Source organism: Arvicanthis niloticus, chromosome 4 (assembly GCF_011762505.2).
Source record: "Arvicanthis niloticus isolate mArvNil1 chromosome 4, mArvNil1.pat.X, whole genome shotgun sequence".
Taxonomy (NCBI): domain Eukaryota; kingdom Metazoa; phylum Chordata; class Mammalia; order Rodentia; family Muridae; genus Arvicanthis; species Arvicanthis niloticus.
In genome coordinates, this window is record NC_047661.1 from 22,150,383 (window position 1) to 22,171,739 (window position 21,357).

Here is a 21,357-nt window from a genome sequence, read left to right on the forward strand (position 1 = left end):
CAGGAAAGAGCTCATGGCCTCATTTCTATGTTCTCACTTAAAATGAGATCCACGTTTTCTCAAGTTCAGAAAAAGATTTTTGGTTTTGTAGCTTTGATGTTTACTGTGATCAGTTATTTAGTTCCTTGTAGCTGGTGGATGCAGATTATAATGGTTTCTGCTTTATCCATGGGAAGGGATCTGAGCTCAGAGGGAACATGTAGTCCTTGGGATAATGAGCCATGCTGGTATACAGAAGAGGTACATACACACTGTATACACGGAAACCAACAGAGCAGGTCTCACTGTGAAAGGCATTGGGTATCTGATATGGCCATCATACAGTTCATAAGTGCTTATACTCCTATTCCTAGGACATTGAAACAAATTTCTTTATTTAAACAGAAAGTAGTAGTGCCGGAACCTGGACACTGAATGTATTGTGGAAAATGTGTGGGATTGATGTTCACATGGACCCTAACATTGGCAAAAGGCTTAATGCTCTGGGCAACACCCTTACAACACTGACAGGAGAGGAAGACATAGATGACATTGCTGACCTCAATTCAGTGAACATAGCTGACCTGTCAGATGAAGATGAAGTCGATACTATGTCTCCTACAATCCATACTGTAAGTCCATTCCCTGTCAGGAATTTCAAGACTGGATTTTCCTGAGATAGATACCTGATTAGCTTGGGGTTATTTTTTGTGTTGTGGTTGCTGTTGTAGAGGAAGGGAGGAAGGTGGTGATTTCTAGGCCTGCATTTTACAGTGCTGATGTGTGTTTTCTAATAATGCCTTTATGAAATATGCCTTAACCTCAGTGTAATATAGTAACATTGAAAGTAAGATAAGATCAACCTATAAACACAAAAAGTAGATCAGTGGGTTTTGAGTCTGGGGCTGGGAGTGAGGTTTGAGAACAGGGAAGGGAAGGCCTGCTAAAGAGGAACTTTGCTGGCTGGAGCTGAGAGTGTGGTAGTGACTGCTCAGCTCTGGCCATCCATCCTAAAGCCACTGAGTTACACATTCTAAATGGATGGGTCTTATGGTCTGAAATCATACCTTGGGAAAGGGTTTTACAAATAAGTCTTTCAAAAAGCAAAGGTGTTTATACTGTGATATATACATTTAAAATGTGTTTTTCTAACTATACTGCTTATTCTATTGTATCAAGTTATTTAGTAGCAAAAATGAAAGTGACTTTTAGATTTCATTCTGGTTTTGATTTTAAATACATTTATCTGTTGCATCATTAAATAGTTTTGTCTTGAAAAGAAATTTTAAATTAATAATACTGTTTATTATTTAGAGTTCAGATGGAAGTTCAGTAAGTGGAGATGGCCACAAACTCACCTTTGGGCAGCGACTTGTAAATCACCTACTAGGCCTGGGGCCAAATCAGCGCTATTCTGTTCCTGCAGAGTATCTGTGTGATTCAGAGATTCGGGGCTCCCCTCAGTCTAGCCAGTCCCATTTGAAAGCATGCAGAGCACACTCATGGGGAAACGTAGGTAGCAACTCAGTAGATACCTTATAAAATGAGGGGCTTGAATCAGTGGAGAATTGCAATCATCTTAGCTGCTGTAGATGGCGTTGATTCTTGCATGCTCTTTTTGATCTAAGGCAGTGATTTTTGTAGTATAGATGGTCTGTATGAACTGAAAATGGTATTAACATATATACTTTGATTTTTTTTTTTTTTTTTTTTTTTTTTTTTTTTTTTTTTTTTTTAGGAAGCTGTAGATTATCGAAGACAAGGAGCATCTTCTAGTCAGCCAGGAGAACCCAGAGGAAGAAAGATTATGAAGCGTCTAGTGGACATCAGAGAACTGAATGAACAGGCCAAAGTAATAGATGATCTTAAGTATGTCATTGTTTTTTACTTACTATAGCATTCTCTAGTAGTAGGATAATAGGATAAATATTCTTCTTGCTAAATTTTGAAACTTTCATTTTCTCAAAGTGGCCATGCTTCATCTTTTCTAGTGTTCAAATTGAATTTTATTAAATCAGGATTTTCCAAAATACAGGAGTTTTGAAATATAGTGAGTATGACCTTAAAGGTTCTCTATAAATTATCATGTACTAATATATAGTTTCCATTAATTTGAGTTTTATCTTCAGGGAGAAAAATTACTTGAGGCAAAATATGTCTTCCAAAATCATCATACATTTTTCTATAGGGTGAATGTTTGGTTTTCATGAGATTGCTTGCACCTTGAGATATATCAGTGAGTAGAGAGTGTAAAAGCATTTCCCTAGGTGCTAGCATGTCTTTTGTAATTTACCAAATATGAGCATTAAGTTTACAGGAGTTGGGTTATCCAGACATGATCCTTGGCTTTCCTGAGCAGTGAGAGGGCTGAGAGAAGTAGTGAGAAGTCACTTGGACTTTCTTGCTTCTTTACAGTAACCTATTTTGGTGGGGTTTTTGTTTGTTTGTTTTGTTTTGTTTCATTTAGAAAATTGGGTGCAAGTGAAGGAACCATAAATCAGGAAATTCAGCGTTACCAGCAGTTGGAGTCTGTGGCTGTAAATGACATCCGAAGAGATGTTCGTAAAAAGTTACGGAGGTCCAGTATGCGAGTGAGTACATACTTAAGAATCTCAGAAGACTATTTTTAAATGCTTACTTTTTGAAACTTAACCATGATATTTATGAAAACAGACCTGTATACAGAGCACTATTTAAACACTTTGCCTTTTACCACCCATAAATCTCCACAGCAACCATATGGAGCCTTTTTCTCATTTTAGAAATGTCACAACTGATACACAGAGAGGTTAAGTAATTTGTTCTGGTTTTATCTAGCCTTTAATGCTGATGGAGTCAAATTTCAAATCCAGGCGATGGAGTGCTGTACTTAGGCCCAAATTACTGTGGTTTCCTGACATTCATGGACTCACTGGCTTTGAACCTCTAGTGTGTGCTCCCAGAAATGGGCAATCTTTTTCCATGTCTTTACCTCCAGTTTTTCAATATTTACCTCTAAGTCACAATCTCTCTTTTCTGCTTTATCTTTTTAATAAAATACAATTTTTAGAGCAATTTTAAGTTCCTAGCAAAATTCTCAGGAATGTTTTGAGATTTCCCTGCACACATATATTGTATTAGCTACTCTCAATATTCTCTGTGAGAGCATTACTCTCACCACAGCTGATGCACCTACATGTGCTCAGTTGCCAAGGTTGGTAATTTACCAGAGGGTTCCCTTTTGAGGCTGTGCACTCTGTGCTTTAGGATAAACATATGATGACTTGTATTCTGTGTTAGATACACGCCGGTTTCACTGCAATAAACCCATTGTGCTCCCTTCTCATTCCTTATCCTTGACTAGTATTCTACTTGACAATACTGATGTAAAGTATTGCCCCATTTTTAAGCTCTTTGATTTCTGTCATCAGAATTTTAGTTTTTTTTTTGTTTTTTTTTTTTTTTGTTTTGTTTTGTTTTTTTTTGGCTTTTTGAGACAGGGTTTCTCTGTGTAGCCCTGGCTGTCCTGGAACTCACTTTGTAGACCAGGCTGGCCTTGAACTCAGAAATCCGCCTGCCTCTGCTTCCCAAGTGCTGGGATTAAAGGTGTGCGCCACCACTGCCCGGCTCTAGTTTTCTTCATATAATAACTCCTATACACATTTTATAAGATTTATAATGAAATATTTTACTTTGAATTGGGCAAGTATAAATTACATGTGTTTCAAATTTCACATTCTCTTTGTTCATTGCAAGTATTTAGAAGAGCAAATTGGCTTTTATATATTCATTTTATATCCTGATTATGATTTAGTTGTTTGTAAGTTTCAAGTAGGACGTTCTGTATTTTCTACATAGACCATTGTGTCACAACTGTAAGCAGAGGTAGCTTTATTCCTTCCTTCCTGATTTATATTCCTTTGAGGGCAGTGTTGGAAAGGAATGGTGAGAGGGAAATCATCAACATATAAGAAGAAAAGGTTTATTTTGGTTCATGGTTCCAATCTCTGTCCCTAATCCTGTTGCTTTGTTTGTGTCCATGGTGGTAGAGCACATCGTGATGGGAGGTGTAGCAGAGACCTGCTCACTTCATGGTAGCCAGGAAGCAGTGAAAGAGGAAGAGAGATACAGCTTGGGGAAGGGGGAGAACAAACAGCCACAGAGGATCTCAGTATCCATGGCATGTCACAGTTACCTAACTTTGCAACTGTGATTCACTCCTAAGTTTCAGTCACCTGCTAGTTGTTCTATTATGGGCTGGGAACAGAGCCTCTCAGCATGTGCCTTTGGGGGATATTCTAGATTCAAGGGGGACTTCCTTACCTTGTTTCTGTTCTTAGTGGATAAGTTTGGAGTTTTTGACCACTTAGTATGTTAGCTCTACAGGTTTTTTACAATTTTTTCTCTACCCAATTCAACACACTCCCTTCAAGGCTGGGAGATGGCTTGGTGATAAAGTGAACTTGCTACCCAAGCATGAGCACCTAAGTTATGTCCCTGGCATGCACTTAAAATTGCCCATGTGGCGTTGTGCTCTTGGACTTACCCAAGCACTGGCCAGGTGGAGACTTGCTAGCCCGTCAGTCACCTAGTTGGTGAGTGCCCAGTTCTCTGAGGGACCCTGTCTCAGGAAGTAAGAAGACACCTGACATTGATTTATGGCCTATGCACACACACATACACACAAAAGAAAGCTTCTCTCAATCTTAGATTACTTAACTTTTAATGTGAGGGGATGTCAGGTTTAATCAAATACCTTTTCTGTATCTATTAATATAATCACATTAATTTTCTTGTTTAACTTGACTATATGGTGAATTACATTAATTGAATTTTGAGTGTTGAATTACCCTTGAATACCCAGAATTATTTGGACTTGGTTTGCTGATTTTATATCTGTTTTAAAAGATAGCAATTTATAATTTTTCTTTCTAGCAGTGTCCTTTTAGATTTGATATTGTGGTAATGGTGATCTCACTCAGTGTGTTAGGAAGTATTTGCTGCTACCGCCTTCTGAAGTGCTGATAGAAAATGACCTTCCTTAGACGCCTGCTGTAATTCATCAGGGCTTTCATTTGGACCTGTTGCTTTCTGTTCTAGACAAATTATTTATTTATTTTAATAAACATGGGTCTATTCAGAACTTTTTTCTTCTTGTGTAATATTGTCAACTATATCTTTCAAAGAATCAATCTAGTTCATTCAGATTCATTCTCAGATTTCAATGTTTGTAGTCCTGTAGTCCTGTCCTTTGCTTCCTTTCCTGTGTTAGTGAGCTCCACCTTTGAAGCCTGCCTAGAGGCTCATTGGTTTTGTTAATCTCTTCTTTTGTTGACTTCTGTCTATTGATTTCCTCTCTGTTTCATTGACTTCTGTGGAAATATGTAGTTCTTCTTTTTCCTGTTTAACTTTTCTATCATCTAAATTTAGACAGCTAATCGTAGATACCCATTTAATTTTGTAAATTTCAAGTTAAGCCCTGCTTCCATTGCCTATCACAGATCTTTGTGTTATTTTTATTTTCATCTAGTTGAAAATAATTTAAAAGTTGACTACTTCTTTGACACATGCTATTTAGAAATGTGTTGTTTAATCTTGAAGCATTTTTTCTAGATAATTTTCTGACACAGACACATACATTTTGTTAAATTACATTGCAGTTTAAAACAGCACTCATTATATGGTTTCAGCCCTTTAAATATGTTATAGCAAATCTTAGGACCTAGAATGTGGCCTGTTTGGGTGAATTTTCCATGTTGACTCGAGAAGATTTTGTATGTGCTGTTAATGAACAAAGTCTTCAGTAGCCGTTGATTAAATCTATGTGACAGATGTGCAGCTGAGTTTAAGTATGTCCAGCTGGATTTTCAGTGTGCACTGGGTCTGATGAGAGGTCTCCACCATAATAGTGAATCCATCTGTTTCTCTTTGTATTTCTGTTAGTTTTTGCCTTGCATAGTTTAAATCATTGATATTAAAACTTATTATAAGTTTGGTATTGATACCATTGGATTAAACATCTACCTATTTTGTATTGCTTTGTATTGCTTTTGTTCTCTATTCATGCTTTCATCTTTTTGCTTGTCTTTTGTAGTTTTAACTGAACATTTTTTATTCTATTTTCTCTGTCTTTAAAATCAATTATTAAATAATTTAATGCATTTTTAGTGGTTGTTTTAAATTTTATAATATAAATGCACAACTAAATCCCAGGTTGCTTTCAGATAACACTATACTACCTCATATGTAGCATGAGTACCTATTGTAATAAAATAATCCCTCTTGCCATGATGGTCATGCATTTCTCATGTTTAAGCATGTATATAAGTGTGATATATGCATATACTTAAGTTATGCAACATATGTGTATATATTTGTAATAATTATAATATATGTAAGCACACATAACACAAATTATTAGCTAGATCAATTAAGAATAGAAAAATGAGGTAATTTTTGTCTTCGCTTTATACTTTGATACTCTACCTTATAAGAGGTCCGTGTTTCCAGTCTGTATCGTTTTTCATCTCTATAGAAATCTTACTATTTCTTGCAAAACAACTCTGTAGACAACAGTTCTTTATTTTTGTTTGTCTGAGAAAGTCTTACTTTCCTTCATCTTTGAAGAATAGCTTCTTGTAAAACTCTAGATTATTTGGAGGTTTTGTTTTCTCAACACCTTAAGTATTTTTCTTTACTCTTTTCTTACTGGCATCACTTCTTAGGGCAAACTGGGTGTCATTTTTATTCTTTACTGAGTCAAAACCACTGGGTTGCTCCCATGGCTAAGCAATATGAGAAGGCATCTACTAGGGCTGTAGATCAACTGCTCTTAATGGGGAGTTACTAGGAAGAGCTTACTCCCCATCAGGTACCCTTCCTAATTGCCCTAGTCTACAGAGAACTGTGCTTGGGAAGGAAGGCTATTACTTACTCTTCTCCTACTTCCTTCTGAGATTGCCATTGTACCTCTTTATGTATTCTATAATTTCCCTCAATTCATAGGCATTCTATGGGGTTGCTTGCTTGGTTGGTTGGTTGGGTGGGTGGGTGGGTGGGTGTCTGGTTGGTTGGTTTGGGTTTTGGTTTGCTCCATTTTCTTGACTTTTAACTTTGGAAGTTTGCGTGATTCTGTTTCAATCTCAGTGATTCTTTCTTCATCATGTCCAGCCTGCTGATATACTTATAAAAGCTTTTTTTTTTTTCCACTCCTGTTAGTATATTTATCTCTACTGTTTTGCTTTTTTGTTGTTGTATCATTTTTGGTCATTCTTAGAATTTCTGGTTGTATTGTCCAGCTGTTCTTACACTGCTTTTGGATCCATGAGGTCCCTAACGCATTAATTAAAATAGTTTTTAATATTCTTTTTTGGGGGTGGAGGGATATTTTATTTACATTTCAGATGTTATCCCCTTTCCCCATTTTCCCCCTACTCAGGAACCCCCTAGCTCATTTACCTTCCTTCTGCTTCTATGAGGCCCCACCCACCCATTACCACCTTCCCACCCTCGAATTCCCCAACACTGGGACATTCAGCCTTCACTGGGACCAAGGACCACCTCTCCCACCTATGCCTAACAAGGCCATCCTCCCCTACATATACAGCTAGAGCCATGGGTTCCTCCCTATGTGCTCCCAGGCTGGTGGTTTAGACCCTGGGAGCTCTGGTTGGTTGGTATTGTTGCTGTCCCCATGGGACCACAACACCTTTCAGCTCCTTCAGTCTTTTCTCTCACTCCTCTATTGAGAACCCCTTGATCAGTTCAATGGTTAGCTATGAGCATCTGCATCTGAATATGTCAGACTCTGGCAGACCTCTAAGGAGACAGCTATATCAGGCTCCTGTCAGCATGCACTTCCTGGCATCCACATCAGCGTCTACCTTTGTTAACTGCACATGGGATGGATACCCAGGTGGAACAGTCTCCAATGACCCCCTCCTTCAGGTTCTGTCCCACACTTTGTCTCCATATTTGCTCCCATGAGTATTTTGTTACTCCTTCTAAGAAGGACCAAAGCACCCACACTTGATCTTCTTTCTTCATGAGCTTCATGTGGTCTGTGAGTTGTATCTTGGGTATTGCAAGCTTTTGGGCTAATATCCAATCATCAGTGAGTTTATACCATGTGTGTTCTTTTATGATTGGGTTACCTCACTGAGGATGTTATTTTTTTTAGTTCCATCCATTTGCCTAAGGATTTCATGAATTCATTGTTTTTATTAGCTGAGTAATACTCCATTGTTTAAATGTACCACATTTTCTGTAACCATTTTTCTGTTGAAGGACATCTGGGTTCTTTCCAGCTTCTGGCTATTATAAATAAGGCTGTTATGAACATAGTGGAGCATATGTCCTTGTTATATGCTGGAGTATCTTCTGGGTATATGCCCAGGAATGGTATAGCTGGGTCACAGGTAATTTTTTCCAATTTTCTGAGGAACTGCCAGACTGATTTCTAGAGTCATTGTACCAGCTTGCAGTCCCACCAATAATGGAAGAAAGTTCCTCTATCTCCACATCCTCACTAGCATCTACTCTCACCTGAGTTTTTTATCTTAGCCATTCTGACTGGTATGAGGTGGAATCTCAGGGTTGTTTTGATTTGCATTTCCCTGATGACTAAAGATGTTGAACATTTCTTTAGGTGCTTCTCGGCCATTCGAGTTTCCTCAGTTGAGAATTTTTTGTTTACCTCTGTACCCCATTTTTAATAGGGGTATTTGTTTGTCTGAAGTCTAATTTCTTGAGTTCTTTGCATATATGGGATATTAACCCTCTATTAGATGTAGGATTGGTAGAGATCTTTTCCCAATCTGTTGGTTGTCGTTTTGTCCTATTGACAGTGTCCTTTGCCTTACAGAAACTTTGCAATTTTATGAGGTCCCATTTGTCAATTCTTAATCTTAGAGCATAAGCCATTGGTGATCTGTTCAGGAACTTTTCCACTGTTCCAATGTGTTCAAGTCTCTTCCCCACCTTCTCTTCTATTTCAGTGTATGTGGTTTTATGCGGAGGTCCTTTTTCCGCTTGGACTTGAACTTTGTACAAGGAGATAAGAATGGATTTATTTGCATTCTATATGCTGACCTCTAGTTGAAACAGCACCATTTGTTGAAAATGCTGTCCTTTTTCCACTGGATGGTTTTGTCATGGAATATCTTGGTTTCTCCATCTATGGTAATTGAGAGTTTTGCTGGGTATATTAGCCTGGGCTGGCATTTGTGTTCTCTTAGTGTCTGTATGACATCTGTCCAGCATCTTTTAGCTTTTATAGTATCTGGTCAGAAATCTGGTGTAATTCTGATAGGTCTGCCTTTATATGTTACTTGGCCTTTCTCCCTTACTGCATTTAATATTCTTTCTTTGTTTTGTGCACTTGGTGTTTTGATTATTATGTGATGGGAGGTATTTCTTTTCTGGTCTAGTCTATTTGGCGTTCTATAGGCTTCTTGTATGTTTATGGGCATCTCTTTCTTTAGATTAGGGGAGTTTTCTTCTATAATTTTGTTGAAGACATTTATTGGCCCTTTAAGTTGGGAATCTTCACTCTCATCTATACCTATTATCCTTAGGTTTGGTCTCCTTATTGTGTCCTGGATTTCCTGGATATTTTGTGTTAAGAACTTTTTGCATTTTGTGTTTTCTTTGAAAGTTGTGTTGATATTTTCTATGGTATCTTCTGCACCTGAGATTCTCTCTTCTATCTCTGGTATTCTGTTGGTGATGCTTGTGTCTATGACTCCTGATTTCTTTTCTAGGTTTTCTATCTCCAGTGTAGTCTCCCTTTGTGATTTCTTGATTGTTTCTACTTCCATTTTTATGTCCTGGATGGTTTTGTTCAATTCCTTCACCTGTTTTGTTGTGTTCTCTTGTAATTTTTTAAGGGATTTTTGTGTTTCCTCTTTAAGGGCTTCTACCTGTTTAGCTGTGTTCTCCTCAAATTCTTTGAGAGTGTTATTTATGTCCTTCTTAAAGTCCTCTATCATCATCATTAGAAGTGATTTTAAATCTGAATCTTGCTTTCCTGGTGATATGGGGAATTCAGGACTTTCTTGTGTGGGAGAACTAGGTTCTAATGATGCCAAGTACCCTGGGTTACTGATGCTTATGTTCTTGCGCTTGCCTTTTGCCATCTGTATCTCCTTAGTGCTACCTGCCCTGTCCCTGACTGGAGCCTGTCTTTCCTATTATCTTGGTTGTATCAGGACGTTGTGGGGTGGGTTTAACTACTGGGGTATGGGCTAGGGCCCAAAATCTGCTCAGTGCTCAAGCGCAGACAGGATGCTGACCAGGTTAGAGCTCTGGGAGTCCCGTTTCCTCTGAGTTCTTAGAGATTGGTGGCAGAGCTGCCACCCAAGATCTGCTCAGTACTCTGGCCCAGACTAGAAGGAACCAGTGCTCTGGGCTGGGAGTGACTTTCTAGGTCCTTGTGGGTCACAGTTACTCCCTCTTTGGGGTGAACGTTGCTGTCTGCTTACCTAAGATACTGCCTGGGTTAGAGCTCATGGGATCCCTGCTTCCTTTGGGTTCTTAGAGATTGGGGGCAGAGCTGCCACCCAAGATCTGCTCAGTGCTCTGGCCCAGACCAGAAGGAACCAGTGCTCAGGGCTGGGAGTGACTTCCTGGGTTCTTGTGGGTCCCAGTTACTTCCTGTTTGGGGTGGGCCTTGCTGTCTGCTTACCTAAGATACTGCCCCGGTTAGAGTTCCTGGGAGCCCCTCTTCCTCTGGGTTCTTAGAGATTGGGGGCAGAGCTGCTGTCTTGGATCTGCTCAGTTCCTGGGCCCAGACCGGAAGGAACCAGTGCTCTGGGCTGGGAGTCTCTGTAGACTTCTTGTATGTTCATGGACATCTCTTTTTTTAGGTTAGGGAAGTTTTCTTCTATAATTTTGTTGAAGACATTTACTGGCCCTTTAAGTTGAGAATCTTCACTCTCATCTATACCTATTATCCTTAGGTTTGGTCTTCTCATTGTGTCCTGGGTTTCCTGGATGTTTTGGGTTAGGAGCTTTTTGCATTTTCTTTGACAGTTGTGTCAGTGTTTTCCATGGTATCTTCTACACATGAGATTCTCTCTGATATCTCTTGTATTCTGTTGGTGATACTTGAGTCTATGACTCCTGATCTCTTTGCTAGGTTTTCTATCTCCAGGGTAGTTTCCCTTTGGGATTTCTTTATTGTGTGGCCTGCTTACCAGCAACCCCCTCAACTAGGGCCAGCTCTACCTTGCCCAGGAAGCGTGTAGAGCCTGCTCTCCACACTGTTGTAGTTGGTGAGGGACATGGCTTGTTTTCCCATTCTCATGAGCCCTGTGGCTTGCTCTCCTGCCTGCCGTAGGTGGCAAAGGCTGAGCTGGCTTGCCTGCACCCCTGTTATCACTGTCAGCTCTACTGTGCTGCCCAGGTAAGGTGCAGGGTCTTCTCTCCCAAGTGCTGCACCTAGTGAGGGGCAGGGGCATCTCTTCTGCTCTTGTGACCTTAGGGCTAGGTCTACAGCCTGTTACATGCAGGTAGTGAGGAGCAAGCGGGTAGCAAGGTACCTTTCCCTTGTTTATGCCACTGTATATGAGACAAGTGGTAATGAAGACCCCCATGCTCGGGAGACCCTTCCTCAAGTCTCAGATCACGACCACCCAAAGATCACAAGAAACCATACCTGGATGCAGTCAGCAGAGGCTTTATTAGGGAAGTAAGCCGGAAGTCAAAACTACAAGCTCTTTAGCTCCAAGAGCAAGGTTTTGGCCGAGAGTGGTGGGTTAAAGGGTCTTTCATAGCATGGGGTGGGGGAAGGGAGGCATTTTCGCGCTTACACATGAATGGTTGCATTTTCGCGAGCTTACACATGAATGGTTGCATTTTTACGCACTTACACATGATTGGTTGTTTTACAAATTTTGAACATAGCACTGGGAAGACCAAGGGAGGGATGACCAAGAACAGTAGAACATTTCAGAGAATCTAGCCCAAATGATCTAGAGTCATGTGAAAATCACTCTGCACACTCATTCTTCTCAAAAATGTGGTTTTTACCATGCTATTGTATCCTATCCTGCCATTTACCAACTATTTCAGATTAACTATCTTTGCTTTTTTCCGGCTATAGCCCCACCTAGGTAGCAGCATCTTTTATCTGTGGTCAGGAATGTGTCTTCCTGCCTTGGGCCTCCCCCACCCATAGGTGGGAGAGGCTTGAGGAATGTAATCTGACAAGTGTCCTTCACCTGAATGTGAAGGCCTGAAATCTTATTTTCAGTTCCGCGTTCTATAAGGCGAAAAATCTACACATATTTCATAAAATGGCCTTTATAATTTTTCACTCTACAGTAGGGGCAGCTCTCCCATGCTCATATCTTCAGGGCTGGCTCACCAGCAACTTCCACAGCATTCAGAGCCTGTTCTCCCAAGAATTGCAACTGGACTAGAGGCAGGATCAGCCCTCCTGCTCTCAAGCTCCCAGGGCCAACTCTCCCATGGTGCCTAAGTGAGGGGTGGGGACAAGTTCTGCACAGCCCTCAAACATTAACATATCTGCAGGCTCAGGCTAGAGTCCAGACCAGGGACTTCCTCCTGGCTTTTGGTAGTTACCATATCCCTGATATTACAGGACCACAGACCCACAGTGGCAGCACAGGCCAGGAGCCTACTGTGGTTCCAGGTGGCATCATGGAACCTGCCATTCACTGCAGGCTGTTCCACGATACCCTCGTGTCTCCAGTTCTGCCTCTCTTCATTGTGACCACATTCTTCTGTTTCTCTTTCTCTTCCATTTCTCCACCACTTACTTGTTCCTCTTAGTGTGTCTGGGGTCTCTGAGTGTCTGGAGCCATGTCAGGAGTGGTCTCAAGAGTGTTATGTTTCACTTGTGCATTATGGCACTGAAGCCTACACATCAGTATACAATTGCCTTGAGTCACTTTTTTTTTCCTCTACCATTTTATTAGGCTGCTTCCCTCAAGGATAAATGGGGTTTAGGTTACAAACCAAGTTACAGCCGATCAAAGAGCATTTCAGCTTCTGGAAGACCACCTCTTAAGAGAATGGAAAGAGCAAGGTAATACATCTTTTAACCAATTAACCAAGACTCAATACTTTTTTTGATAATAAATAAATCACCCTTAGAAGTAAAATAGAAATCACAGTTACTGTCAAACATCGTTGGTATAAGGAAAGCTCAAACCTTTAGTCTTAAACATAATAAGAACATTTTAGTAAGGTAATTTTATTTAGGTATGCCTTATGTATAAGCTTACAGACTATATGAAGAAATGAAAATTTGCATACTGGTGGTTGCTTTCTAAATAGTCAATTTAGAAAAGATGATGGTAGACATTAAAAATCCTGTTAGAATATTAAGTCAGCACTATAAAAATAAGATGTATAAATCCCTGAGGTGTGTTCTAGAGTGGTTGGTAGAATGTTTGCCCAGCACATATGAAGCCCTGGGTTTAATTTCTAATACCACACAAATTGGATGGTGTATGTCTGTAATGCCAGCTCTTAGGATAGATAAGGAGGTCAGAACTCAAGCACATTCTCTGTATCAGCTGCATAGTGGATTCCAGGCTGGCCAGAATATATGACAACCCTTTCTCCCAAAAATAAGTATAAATTCTTTTTATAGGTTTAATTTTAGAAAACTTGAAGTTAATTGAGACAGGGCTTTTCTACAGATCTTGAAGATTAATACATGGAATGCCAAAATATCAGTCATCTGATAAGGTTAATAGAGATAGAATGTTAATGACATTAATAAGACTTGTATAAAGCCAAGGTTTATTTTAAAGCGACCATGTTGGGGTTTTGTGTTTTATATCTGTGTTGCATATTTATGCTTACATCATAACTATTTTACTTATAGTTCTCGAATAGGAGAAACTGATGAGCTCCCAGAAATCCGTGTGGATGCAGCATCTCCTGGACCCAGAGTAACCTTTAACATCCAGGATACAGTAAGAAAGACTGTACTTGTTAAAAATTTATGTTGCTAAGTAGTTTTTAAAAATTGCAGACTTGCAATATGATATTATTAATTATATATTATTATATTATTAATTATATTATATATTATTAATTACATAATATATAAAATATATAAAATTATATTATTAATATATTAATATATAATGATATATTATATCATTTCAAAAGTAGAACTTGTCGCCTACAATGACAGGTTGAAACAGCAGTAGTATCTGCAGTGGTAGTCAGCAAGCACTGCCCAGAAGAGCCCTACTGCATGTACATGGTCAGATGTGTGTACAGTAAAAGTCTCATAGCTATGTGCTCTTACATGGGATTGGTTGTGAATTTTGTTAAGCAGTTTTTGTTAGTAAGGACCCATGTTAAACTGTCTTTTGTGCAGTTGTTAATGTGAAATAAATACTCATTTATGTGTTAATAGTGCACAGGATATAAATAATAGAAGGCATTAGGAAAGTCAGCTTTAGAGCTGCACACTACAGCTTGTCAAAATTTATGTTAAAATGTTTATTTGTGGATTGTTTTGTTCACATTGTCTTTATTTTCCATGTTTTATTTTCTTTTCTTATTATTTTAATTAAGTTGAAAAACACAGTGTGGGGAAGTTCACCACAGTCCAGCTCTCCAGGGGAAGGGTACTTTCAGGTACTTATAAAACAACACAAATTTTTTCTTTAAAACTAATAAACTGCCCTGAAATTTTGCTTTCAAAATATCTTCTTTTCAAGCTAAACTGACACCTCAGAAATACTTTATGTAAAGATTCAAGCTTGTTGGAATTCTATTTTAATGTATATTTTATAATACCCCATTTGGGTTTTATATTTGCATGTAGCTTAACTTTACTTTGACCTTCAAAGGTGAGGAATTTTAAAAAGCTTATCAAATCAACTCAGCCAAATTTAAACTCTAAAACTGCAGTTTACTAAATCACTTCCTATTAATTTGATCCTGAAACTAATCTCTTTTTGATCCTAAAATCAATCTCTTTTTGATCTTGAAATCAATCTTTTCTCCTTATATTTAACTATGAAGTAAGCCATTTTAAAATCAATAATCTTTGTTAAGTGCTTCAAATACAAGTCAAATCTGAACAACAAACTGATTGATCATTGACTACTAATTCTTTTAAGTCACTATAGTACATTAGTGTTTATTAAATATTATATTCAGAACTAAATCTGATGGCATATGCCTGTCATTTCAGATACTTGACAGACTGAGGCAAAAGGAAGGAAGTGTAAACCCAACCTGAATAACTTGGCCTTTTGGTTTCAGTTTTTGAGGCATGGTTTCATGTAGCCTAGGCTGGTTTTAAACTCAGTGTCATTGAAGACTGCCTTGAATTCCTGATCCTCCTGCCTCTGGCTCCCAATGCTGAGATTATAGTCATGTGCCACTAAGCTTGTTCTCAGCCTGAGAAACTTAGTGAGACCTTATCTCTAAATAAAAGCAGGGCTATGGATATTGCTCACCAGTAAACCAACTGCTATCATGCATTAACCCCTAATTTTAATCTCTAACACCAAAAAATAAAACTAAAAAGATCCATTTCAAAAAATGTTATGTTCTGAACAGAATGAAAATGTGCTACACAATACTTACTAATATAATTAACATTTTAAGCTAGATTTTACCCTGAATGTATCATTAATGTAAACATAAACTATTAATATATGTATGTATGTGTATATGTATACATTCTACATACAACACCAGACATCTATTTCTGCCTAGAAATTTTCTTTTACATTATAGTTAAAAACAAAAAAAAGAAAAAGAAAAAGAAAATTGGCAACCACTCCAAATACGTTTCCTTGTCTTTATCCATTCTTTCAGACTTAAGTCTCAGTATAGATCCCATAGTTATACTGTGTTTAGTCAAACTGTATTTGATTTCCAAACAATTAGAATGTGATACAAGGCCTGGGGACATGGCTCAGCAGTTAAGAGCACTTGATACTTTTGGGGAAGACCTAAGTCTTCCCATCACCTACATGGTACCTCATTACCATATGTAACTGCAATTCCAGAGAATCTTGATATCTTCTTCTAGCCTCTGTAGGCTCCTGCACACATGTGGTGCATATAGTATGCTCAGGCACATACATATAAAAGAAAATAGTTTGTTTTTTTTTTTAAATGAATGATATACTAAGTTTGACAAAGATTTACTATTTTTCAAAAAACCTTGAAAATAAATTATGTATATGAATTTAAATGGATTTTCTAATTAAATGACTGTTTGGTTTTAGTTTGGTGTGTGTGTGTGTGTGTGTGTGTGTGTGTGTGTGTGTGTGTGTGTTACTGAGGATTGAATCCAAGGCCTCACAAATACCAAACAAGTGTTCTACCAGTACTTTACATCTGCAGTTATAATCAGAGCATTCTTGCTGGTACCAATTTTTGGTGAGCCAGAGAGATGTGTCAGTGAGGGTGCTTGCCACAAAACTTGTCAATTTAATTTTATTCCCTAGGATCCACATAGTAGAAAACCAGCTAGCTCAAATGGTTTTCTGACCTCCACAAGTACATTTTGGCACATGTATGCACTCAGCCCCTCCACATATACATGCACAATTAATTAAATGTAAAAATACTTGAAGATAATTCAAGCCTTATTTTTAAATAATAGTATATTCCTATTTATATAAAAAACTTAAGTTAGATAACATGAGATATTAGACTTGGCAGTTATAAATTGGAAAATAGATTATGAATGTATGATTTTATATAAAATAAATTATCAAGCAAAGAGATTTATCTTTTACAAAAATTTATCAACTTTAAAAATTGAAAGATATTCTGAAATCTATTTATTTACTCATTTATTTTTTTAAGGAAAAAATACCTGAATTCTACAAATGTTTGATGTTTTGATTTTATGATTTTACCATGAATCTTACAGCAGCATCTACTACTTTTTAATAATAAATTACATTTTCTTGCCAATTGCACTTCATCAGGGCTACTCATTTTTAGATGACACTAGAGCAGCACTGTTTAGCTGGGAAACTGAGATCAGTTCATAGCAAGTCTTGCACACTTCAAAACTGGCTTGCCCATCATAAAAGGTATGGTGGCACGCACCTTTAATCTCAACACTTGGGAGGCAGAGGCAGGAAGATTTGTCTTGAGTTTGAGGCCAGTATTGTCTATAGAGTTAGTTCCTGGGCAGCCAGGGCTACACAAAGAAACCCTGTCTCAAAAAAACTAAAAAAGGAAGGAAAGAAAGGAAAAGAAACTGGCCTCCAGCTGTTTACTTAAAATACGGCATGGTTACCGGTTGAGTAATTGATAACATGTCTCATTACTCAGCTGTTTACACATCTTTTGTCAATCCATGAAAGTTCAGTTTTAAAGATTTGTCCACAAGTTCCTCTACAAACCATCTTTACTAACAGTCACTGTGCTCATCATAAATCAATCTTCTGTTCTGATTTATATTTGATTGTTTCCTTACACTTAATCTGCTTCTGCTTTATGTGTACTAATTAAATATGATGCTTTATGTTCCTATAAAGTAAAATTTCACTGTGATTTTTTTAAGAGTCAGTGGTAACTTGCCGTGGTTTGACCTGTTTCATTCCTTGGTGTGCTGTTTCATGTGCTCATGAGTCTGACCTGCCTTTCAGTTCAGTGAGCAAATTCAACTCAGAGGTTCTGAAATGTTTAGACTTACATCTTTCATATTTTTAGTTTTTCTCGTTTTTATTGAAAGAGAACTTGAAAAACAATTTGATTTATATTTTCTGTTTTTGAAATCAGTTTCCAGAGGAGACAGAACTGGATCTTTTGTCAGTAACAATTGAAGGTCCATCACATTATTCATCAACTAGTGAAGGATCGTGTTCAGTGTTCAACTCTCCCAGAGCCACAGGCAGCTTTTCACCAAGTGTTCCTTTCCAGTCCGAGGACAGCCGAAGGGATGACAGTCTGTCTTCTACCAGTGAAGACTCTGAGAAGGATGAGAAGGATGAAGACCGAGAAAGGGAAAGATTTTATATTTACAGGAAACCCTCGTGAGTAGCCTTTTTCTGTGAGATCTTTAGGTGATAATTAAGAATCTAGAAGTGAGCCTAAGGTATTTTATCCAGCCTCATATTTAACAAGCCAAGCATGATGTCACATTCCTATAATTCCAGTAATTCCAAGATGGAGGCAGGAAAATCAGTTTAAGGTGCTCCTGGACTGCATAGCAGACTCTGCTCCAGCCTGGGCTACATGTGGCTCTGATTTAAATATAAAATCATAATAATAACAATAATAAATTAGCAAAAAAAGTATTAATTTTTTTTTGTTTGTTTTTTTTTGTTTGTTTTGTTTTTCGAGGCAGGGTTTCTCTGTGTAGTCCTGGCTGTCCTTGAACTTACTCTGTAGACCAGGCTGGCCTCAAACTCAGAAATCTGCCTGCCTCTGCCTCCCAAGTGCTGGGATTAAAGGCATGCGCCACCAGTGCCCGGCAGAAGTATTAATTTTCAAGTAATATTATGATACCTATCCATAATTTCTTATGTGATTTAACTTTATATGGTGCTGTTTTCTTCTAAATACAAATAGGTTTATTTATATTGCTTTAATTAATTCTCCATGATAATACCTGTCAATAAAACAAAAATAGAGATTTGATTATAAGCTATAATATAGGAGAGAACAATACTCCTCCTGGGCTTAATAAAAATAAAAGGAGACACTGAAAGGTATCATATAGTTGAAAAAATCAAATAGAAAAAGGAAGTTAGTATCAGTGGATGGGGATTTTAAATTGTTCTTGGAAGAAATAAGAATACAGTGTTAATGAAATAAAAAGCAGATGATAGATAGATAGATAGATAGATAGATAGATAGATAGATAGATAGATAGATATAAAGTCTTACTAAGAAATGTGCCCTCATGAGGAGTTAGAAAGACCTTTCAAATTTACCTGCTTGTAAAAGCCTGGTCCACTGCAAGTGTGGCAGTAAGACTAAGTGTTCCCACTGTTACCATCCTCAGTCTTCCTAAGCTCAGAGGGCTCCTGCACTCTTTCTCCACAGTGAAGCAAACCATTTGCTTTGGAACCTTTCATATTAGCATATTTTGGCCTATTCCTTTACTTATTGAAATTTAGCTTCAAATAACCTTCAAAGAATTATAATTCAAGTCTGCTTTCTTAAAGGTTTAAAAAATACGAGATAACTTTTGTGAGTTCATTTGATTATTGAATTGAGTATAAATTCTTTTCTAAGAATTAATGTTTCTTTTAAGAAAATGTTTGTCTTCCAGCACCAGTGTTTAACATTTGTTGTTTGTAATCTTCTCAATGCTGTCAGTGTAAATTACCTTCATTTTCTTTTTGTTTGTTTTTTTGTTTTTTGTTTTTTGAGATGGGTTTCTCTTTGTAGCCCCTGGCTGGCCTGGAACTCACTCTGTAGACCAGGCTGGCCTTGAACTCAGAAATCCACCTGCCTCTGCCTCCCAAGCGCTGTGATTAAAGGCGTGCTCTACCACTGCCCGGCTACCCTTCATTTTCTAAGTGTCTCTGTGTGTGCACTTCTGCAGGGACCAGAAATGGGTGTCAGATTCCTGGAACTAGAGTTTGCCGTGGTTGTGAACTGCCATGTAGGTTCTGGGAATTGAACCTAGGTCCTCCGGAAGAGTAATCAGTGCTCTTAGCTGCTGAGCCATCTCTAGCATGTGTATTCTTTTTTAACAGTAGCCCTCTGAGTCAAACAAATGCTTCCACGGCACAGAGTGTGTATCTCTTGTTTTTACACTTGCCATTTTTAAAAAGTTATTTTTGATGATTTTGCAATCTTTGCTAAGTTTTCAGCTTATTTTTATGATTTCTTTTTTTTTTTTTTTTTTTTTTTTTTTTTTTTTTTTTTTTTTTTTGGTTTTTCAAGGCAGGGTTTCTCTGTATAGTCCTGGCTGTCCTGGAACTCACTCTGTAGACCAGGCTGGCCTCGAACTCAGAAATCCACCTGCCTCTGCCTCCCAAGTGCTGGGATTAAAGGTGTGCGCCACTACCGCCCGGCTATTTTTATGATTTCTTTTGGCAAGAACATTGAGCATAAGATGTCTGCTTCCTAAGGTATCTAAACAGGTAGTGCAGGACCATCCTCTGTGGTCAGTGTGGCACAGCCAACTTTCTAGAGCCTGGCCTGAGGAGATGAGACTTAATAGTGTTTGTTGACAATTCCTTATGCACATCTGAAATGTAAATAAAATATCCAATAAAAAAATATTTAAATAAAAGAATTTTAGGTGTTTATCATTTCTCTATTAAAAGATGTGAATGCACATTATAAATTGTGAAGAACTTTTCTGACCGCTTGGCAGGAATCTGACATTAGCTAAGGATAAGGAAGTGGGCTTCAGGCAGGAATCTGACATTGGGCCATGACAAGGAAGTAAGTTCAGGCAGGAATCTGAATCTTAGGCTAGAACAAAGAAGTAGACTTCAGGCATGAATATGACAAGGAAGTAGGCTCAGATATCTTAGTCATCCTGATAATCTCTTAGAAACAGTGATCATGTGACTTTGTTTATTGCCTTGCTTGTTCTTTGACTATTTATGTCTATTTTATTGCTAGTTCCACAACCTAGAACTGACCTTAATACTTGCATGTAATTAAAATGGTATAAAAGCAGATTGGGGAAAAAAATAAACCCACCTCAGCCTCAAAAAACAAAACAAAACAAACAAACAAACAAACAAAAAAACAGTTCCTTCTGGTACCTATCATTCTTTTCCTTACTTCTGTGAGTTTTGACTTTCAAAGTGGAATCATGTGATATCTGTTCTTCTTTGACCTTGGTTAGTATTAGCTATAAATTAATAAATTATAAATTAATAAAATTTCTTTAAAGACTTACTCATATAACATTGGGAAATAGTTCACTAAGCAGACTTCAGTTTACTATAATGAATAATTCCGTGTTTTCTGCAGACATAGCTCTCGGAAGAAAGCAACAGGCTTTGCTGCTGTTCATCAGCTGCTTACTGAACGATGGCCTACAACCCCAGTCAACCGAAGTCTTAGTGGCACAGCTACTGAGAGAAATATTGACTTTGAACTTGATATACGAGTTGAAATTGATAGTGGAAAATGTGTCCTTCACCCAACCACCCTTCTGCAGGAGCATGATGATATAAGTTTAAGAAGGTAAGAGACTGGCAGGAAAAGTTATTTGGGATTCATTAGTTAGAAGCACTGTCCATATAGCATGAGTTATAACAACTTTCCCTGTCCAACACTACAGACTTTAAAAGGAACTGATTGAAGTCATAGTATTCATTTTTTACCATACAGCTTGTTAAAAACAAACACATCTTTTCTGGCAATTAGAAGCAGGTATCTGACTAAGAATCTGGTAAAATTATTAATTAAAATAGATCTATTGACTGGATATTTTAGCTCAGTGGTAGAGTGTGT

The 21,357-nt window shown here is 37.9% G+C and overlaps 1 protein-coding gene across 13 annotated transcripts in view; it reads left to right on the plus strand.

Annotated features, from left to right (window-relative positions):
- The window catches only part of Bltp1 (bridge-like lipid transfer protein family member 1), a 198,630-nt gene that overhangs the window by 148,432 nt on the left and 28,841 nt on the right, over positions 1–21,357 (plus strand). For 6 of the 13 annotated variants that reach the window (XM_076932299.1, XM_076932298.1, XM_076932301.1 and 3 more), the window contains 9 exons: positions 385–611; positions 1,294–1,491; positions 1,718–1,848; positions 2,447–2,570; positions 12,900–13,009; positions 13,817–13,907; positions 14,521–14,583; positions 17,707–17,960; positions 20,872–21,087. In XM_076932299.1, the coding sequence (XP_076788414.1) occupies positions 385–611; positions 1,294–1,491; positions 1,718–1,848; positions 2,447–2,570; positions 12,900–13,009; positions 13,817–13,907; positions 14,521–14,583; positions 17,707–17,960; positions 20,872–21,087 (1,414 nt within the window). The remainder of the gene's footprint in view (positions 1–384; positions 612–1,293; positions 1,492–1,717; positions 1,849–2,446; positions 2,571–12,899; positions 13,010–13,816; positions 13,908–14,520; positions 14,584–17,706; positions 17,961–20,871; positions 21,088–21,357) is intronic. The other 7 variants (XM_076932303.1, XM_076932307.1, XM_076932310.1 and 4 more) reach the window with 5 other exon arrangements.